Source organism: Homarus americanus, unplaced genomic scaffold (assembly GCF_018991925.1).
Source record: "Homarus americanus isolate GMGI-L3 unplaced genomic scaffold, GMGI_Hamer_2.0 scaffold29538, whole genome shotgun sequence".
Classification (NCBI taxonomy): Eukaryota; Metazoa; Arthropoda; class Malacostraca; order Decapoda; family Nephropidae; genus Homarus; species Homarus americanus.
Window position 1 is genome coordinate 291 of NW_024725199.1, and position 6,737 is coordinate 7,027.

The 6,737-nt window shown below is 41.1% G+C and overlaps 1 protein-coding gene across 1 annotated transcript; it reads right to left on the reverse strand.

The window, feature by feature from the left end:
- Positions 1 to 243: 243 nt before the first annotated feature.
- LOC121864766 (mediator of RNA polymerase II transcription subunit 27-like) lies at positions 244 to 5,036 on the reverse strand (the record flags this gene model as incomplete). The annotated part of the gene is made up of 2 exons (XM_042363933.1): positions 244 to 427; positions 4,695 to 5,036. Coding segments are annotated over 2 exons (511 nt in total), but the record flags the coding sequence as incomplete, so codon positions are not given.
- Positions 5,037 to 6,737: the final 1,701 nt, after the last annotated feature.

Below are 6,737 nucleotides of genomic sequence, written 5' to 3' on the forward strand. Positions count from 1 at the left end.
ACTTAAGTTTCTCATACACAGTATAGGCATACCTGTATATTAGTGCACTAAGGTATTACAGAAATGGCTATTTGCGGTTTTACCTATTCGCGCCATTTCTTGGAACCTATCCATCGCGAATGGCAAGGGTTTACAGTAATTATTATTCTTTGGTCACAATAGGGGTCTATAATGCTTGAAACATTCAATCAGATTTTCTCCACTCCAACAAAGGGGGTTCCAAGAAATAAATGGTCTTAGCTAAGAGGTGCTACAAAATTAAGTTAAGTACTTATTTCTCACCTTCTCCATCCAAGTATAACAGTCCAGAAGCTGGTAGTAGAGTGGTAGTTTATCTGGTGAGGGGTCCAAGGACAAGAGCCCTGTGTTACCCAGATTTACAGGGTTTGAGGGTGGATTAAGACCTGCTACTTGAGTCTCCAGTTCTCTGCAAGTTAAAAATATATATAAACAGGCTTTTCTTCCCAACTGAAATTCTCAATAGCTTAAAAAATTCATATTTTAACTGAATAATGAAGGACTGATGCTGAAATTCCATTACAACCATATCTGGCTTGGGCAACTCCTATATCAGCCAAAGACTATTGGATGAGACGCCCAATCCTACAATACGAACATGTATTTAGCCATAATCAGGGTAAAAAAAATTTTCTTTGCCTAAAAACCACATAGAGACATGAAATCACTGCCATATTAAGTGTTCGCATTTTCTGCCCCATTATTCCCATCTTCTTTCAGGCCCTACTTACTAACAAATAATTTATCACCCAAAGAACATCTGGAAAATATAGAAGAAATATATAAAAGCGTTCGGGTGCTAATCATCTGCTCCACCTTTACCATACAATGAGCTAGACTTTCTCCAAATAATAAGCTTTGTATTGGGAAAAATTAAAAAAAAGCGAGGTTAGTTATTTTGGAACTACAGTATGTACTCACATTTCAATCACATGTCACTAAAACATACTAGCAATGTTTACAACCCAACAGGCTCCTTGTCATTCTGTACAGTACTACAGTGGTCCCTCGGTTAACGAACACAATCCGTTCTAGAAGGTTGCTCGTTAACCGAAAAACTCATTAACCGAAACCATTGTTTCAATGGGTTTTTGGGTAATTGGTTCCAGCTCACCGAAAATTGCCTAAATTCAACAAAAAAGGTAGAAAGGTTCACTTACTTTGAGGTGTGTATGTAGAAGGCTCCTGGATGATGATGGGGATTAGAATGGGGGTGGAGGAGAACGGAGAAGAGAAGGCATTGGGGTGGAAGAGAAGTCACCCCATGGCGCCATTTCACCCATAAAATTTTAGTTCTCTTGGTGTAATTCAAGATTATTTTCTTTAAATCAACACTGCACTGCATTACATATTGTCAATATGTAAAATAAACTTCAAAATGACCAATAATTTGCTTGTAAACACAGAAAGAAAAGCGTTTAGCTGAAGAGAGTCTCAAGCAAGATGTTACCTCCACTGAAAAGACAAAAAGACTGACGCCTGTATGCTGTGTTGGCAGGCTGAATGGCGTGCCACAAACTAGTGACCCTACCTTCAATTATGTTCAATAATTGTTAAAATTACTAAAAAATTTAATATTAAACCATTAAAATTATTGAATAGTATAAACTTCTTGATATTTACCAAAAGGGTAAGGAATTTAAGCCCTAGAACCGATTACTGTATTGGCGGACTAATACTACAGCTGTTGGACCGCCAAATGCAAGCTAAAACATGTGGAGGTCAGCTCGTAAGAAACTCGTTAATCGAGGGATTGCTCGTTAACCGAAGTTAAGAATTTTATGGAAGGTAACTCGTCAACCGAAATCTCGTTAACCGAGGGACCACTGTACAGTACAGTATTTTAAGAAAAAGCTGCGACCCACAGATATTTTGGCAAATGATAATGGTAAATGTTCTATTTTAGGTAGAATTGTTTCTTATGTTATGTGATGTGACATTTTGATTATACTGTATAGGTGTTTTTGTGACTGTATTAGCAACTTATTCTTTTCAGACAAGTCAAGAAATGAACAACGATCTCATCGGGAGTGTTTATTACAATTTATATTGCATTGAATTCGCTCATTTTCCTAAAGATGTTGTTTGGATAATAACCAAAAAATCAAAATGACAATTCACAGGTTAGGAAGATAGGTAGGTTAGGTAACATTCTAATAAGGGTATTATTTTAGTTTTGGTCATCCAGGGACTTGTAGGCCTACAATTTTCAGAAAGTATTTTTCACAGCAATATTGTGAAACAGAACTGGGTTTGTGGGCCAAGTCCGTTGTTGACAGGAAACATTATTGCAGTGAGGTCTGTATGAACTGGATGGAAAACCAGGAACCTATTGGTGGCCCAAATGCAATTGTGGAAATTGACGAAAGTAAGTTTGGTAAGAGGAAGTTCCAACATGACCGCTTAGTGAAGGGTATCTAGGTTTTTGGCAGCATTGAGTGTGGATCGGGCTGCATGTTCGTTGTGCCGGTTGAGAAAAAGTGACGCCGACACCCTAGTTTCTCATTGCCAGAAATTTATCACGCCAGACCACTACTATCTACAGTGATTGCTGGAAAGCCTACTCGAACTTTTGGTCCTTAGGTTATAACAAACCAAACCGTTAACAACAGCGAAAACTTTGTTGACCCTGATACTGCAGTGGAAGAGTATAAAACCCTGGGTTCTGAGGGCTGGCAACAGGGATTACCACTACAAGCACTACTTCGTTCGCTACCTGTTCTGCCACATTCACCAAGACCACAGCACAATCCTTCATCACTTCCCCAACACTGTGGCTCGCCGTTTCCTACCATCACAATAACAAATAACGGTATTATTGCGTTTTAACATCACATATTCCTACCACTAATCTATTATCATTCGAATAAGTCGTCTAATTATAAGATAATTTTCATCTATTACATTACCGGCGCAAATGTATAATAATGGAGACAGCATATCCAAAATGTTCTCTATTTTCTTCCATTATTCTTCCGCCATTATCGCCTACCTCACCTCCCACACTGATGTCTCCTTCATAAATCATCACGCGCATGCTTTCCCGTACACGTTACGCGGCCAATCAAAAGCGTTTTTTTGGCAACCAATTAAAATGATTTTTGGTTTAATTCGCTGTAATTTTGACCCAATCAAAATCGATTTTTATTTTGGGTCTCTCATATTTCCAAATTCATATTCATTTCCGACCATGGAAGTGTGTGATGGGTGTCACTTAAATTATATGGAGCTGATTGTGAGTTTTGGGAAAAAAACTAAAAAAACTGGAGCATTTTTTCGATCGCATGGTGTTCTCCCAACCTCAGTAAAGTGTCATAAGTGCAAGACAATGTAAATATCGTCAAAACCAACATATGTGGCGTTGTCCTAACTCGTCCCTTATCCCAAAGACAAAGAAGAGACAGCAATAAGGTAAGAAATAGGTGATTCCATCATATGGTGAGAGTCGGTTAGGTTAGGTTTTTGCTTTTTCTAGTGGTTTTTTGGTGTATTTTTTATTCGCTTAGCCATTTTTTTTTTCGGAAAACGTCCCAAGAAAAAAAATCGATAAAAAAAACCGGCCAATTTCCGCCGGAAATGAAGGTCATATTCGGTCTAAACACACACAAATACACTAGAAAAATATATTTTTGACTTTCTAACAGAGTGTGGTGTGCTTATGCAAATTTACCCAAATAAATCCGCCGCCCAAGCTGCATAAGCGCCGATGCAGCCGGCTGCTCTCACATCCAGAAACAACCTTAAATTACACCATATTATAGTAAGTTCTTTCTATTTAATATACCGAGGGGTCCCGGGGTTAGGTAAGGTTAGGTAGGTTTATTTGGTTAGGTTGGTGAGGTGTTTTTCATACCCACTAAGGTTAGGTTAGGTATAATTTAGAAATAACTTTTTAATACCTTTTCACAAACTAAAAGTGTCCACTATATTAAATAGTGAAATTGCAGCGTTTATAAAATCATTTTTTTGTGAAGTCGCCCGCGGGACAATCAATGATTACCACAGTGAAATTGCAGCTTTTCAAAATCGTTTTCTTTAAATTTGGGCCGCAGTTTAGTCATCAAGGTTAATATATAGGCCTAACCAGCCAAGGCTGCATAGCCCCGATGCGGCTGTATCATCTCGCGTCTAGAAAATGCCTCAAATTTCACCATATCATAGTAAGTTCTTTCTGTTTAATATAGCGGGGGGTAGAGCCCCCTTCCCCCATAAGGAAGTTAGGTAAGGTTAGGTAGGTTTGTTTGGTTAGGTGTTCTTCATACCCACAAATGTTAAGTAGCGCTTATTTAAAAAATAATTTTTTTTAACATATTTCCACAAACTACAACAGTGGCCACTATAATATAACAATGAAAATCCGGCGTTTTCAAAATTGTTTTCAATCAAATTCGCTGGCGGGTTAATCCTAAATAATTACCGTCATCAATTATTACCCTGTCTCCTCCATTAGTTTGTGTGGATTTTCAGTTTTGGCTCTCAGGTTGACATTTTCACGAGATTACCTAAAATAGCAGAACCTGATACTTCAAAAGTTCCCCGTCTCGCTTAATGTCAATAACGGACCTCGTGACTTTATATCCGTTAAGTATTACCCAACAAGAACACTCTAATTATTGTTTTTTTTCAGAAAATCTAATTATGCAACAAGTCCTGTATATTCATAAGTTAAAGCTCACCGTAAATGGCATTTAACATCAGCCATGACCTTCATTGCCTCCTCGTGTACACTGCTGTCGCCTTCATTACTGTTTTCATCTCTATTGCCTTCTGAAATGAATTTGAAAAAAAGGGTAACACTACTTCTGAGTGTCCTCAGTGTGTTCAGTGTTACAGTAAGAGTCTCAACACTCGTCCCCTCCGGTGCCGCCATGTTCACTGAGCCAGATGTACGAGCTTCACGGCCAACTTCACGCCATCTCACGGCCAAACAGTCACTGAGCAGGGTGCCAGATGTACGACCTTCACGGCCAACTTCACGCCATCTCACGGCCAAATCTTTTTGGATGGGAAGCACAAGGCTATTTTTGCAATCCACACAAAATAAAAGTATCCCCTACAATATCCACTTAAAATGTCGTAATATAACCAAATTTTCACTTAAAATTGAGAGCCCAATGATTACATAAACATAATATCTATAATCTACAGTGAAGATTTACCTTAATCTGAAATGGTGGTGGAGCATGATAATGGTGGTGGAGCATGATAATGGTGGTGGAGCATGATAATGGTGGTGGAGCATGATAATGGTGGAGAACTTGATAACACTAGTTGGCGTAAGCAAAACGTCTAGTTAGTCATCGTCCCCTGGTTTGTTATATTTTCTACCACTGTCGTAGGACCCTTTTCATTTACTAGTGGACATTTTGAAAACTAGCACTCGGAATTTCAGAAAGTAACTCAGATGGCTTTGTTAGCTCTGAAGCTGCCTATTGCAGACTCAATTCAATTCAATTCAATTTCAATTGTTTATTCCTTGATAGAGGAAGCGGGATCCTAGTGCTGTCACTAGGTACCCCTGTACAATGACACCAGAAGCATCTGGCAAGTGTGAAAAGTATATACAGTATAAATATTATAAAGGGGCTTACTAAAGCCTAAGGAAGGAAGGATGTTCCTTTAACACATAATTAATATTATTTACAAAATATCTGGCCAGTATGGGGAGGATCATCGTGTCTCCGTCAGGAGGTCGTGGAGTGGTGGTCCAGCAGGCGTCACGGAAGCGTTGTGTGTGGGGACATCTTAGGAGGTAGTGAATAAGGGTGCGGCTGTCGGGTCTTCTGCATAATGCACAAGAGCGTTGCTCAGGGGATGCGGGGATACCAATCTCCCAAGCAAAGTCATACCCAATGATGATACGGGCAGCAATCACGTCCCTTTTCCGCGACCCTTTCCCGTAGACGTATGAGAGGTCAGGAAGTTTACGGAGGACATCGTACCAGGTGGGCGGGGAGTCCAGGGGGATGGCTGCTTCCCGAGCTTCTCTCTGTTTGCGGCGAATTTGGGTCCTAATCTGTAAAAGTGTTCGAGGAACAACGTAGTCAGGTGTGGCCTTGTTGCAGCCAGTCTTGGCAAGGCCATCTGCTGCCTCATTCCCCAAGATACCGACATGACTGGGTATCCATAGGAATGTCACAGGACGGCCTGCATCCTGAAGTGTGGATGTTAACCCTCGTATTCGGAGGATGAGGTCCTTATTTTCCCCTGATCCAAATGCGATCCCGTCGAGAGCAGACCTGGAATCGCAGCAGACAAGCAAGGGGCAGAAACCATCTGCTTCTTCCTCAGCGAGAAGGGCAGCAAGGAGGGCTATTAGTTCAGCCTGAGTGGAGGATGCCCCGTCAGAAACTCTGAGAGACAGTTTGATAGGCTCAGGGGCATGAGGACGGGAGATGTAGACACCAGCCCCGGCCCTACCTGTAGCGGGGTCAACAGAACCATCAGTGTAGAGGACGACCCTACCTGGGGACCAGTGAGCGATCCTGGAGAGGTGGTATTTGCAGAGAATAACAGGGTTCACCTGGGATTTCGGGAGCGGTCCACCGAGGGCAATCACTTCAGGTTGAAAATCCAGCCAGGGAGAAGGAGACGAACCAACAGCAGGGGTGACAACAATATCAGGCAGGAGGTCGTGTTCCTGAAGGGCTCGGATGAGTGACCCTCGCCACTGTCTTCTAGATGGAGGTCGGTCTCGGACAGCAGGAGTCAAGTTGGTT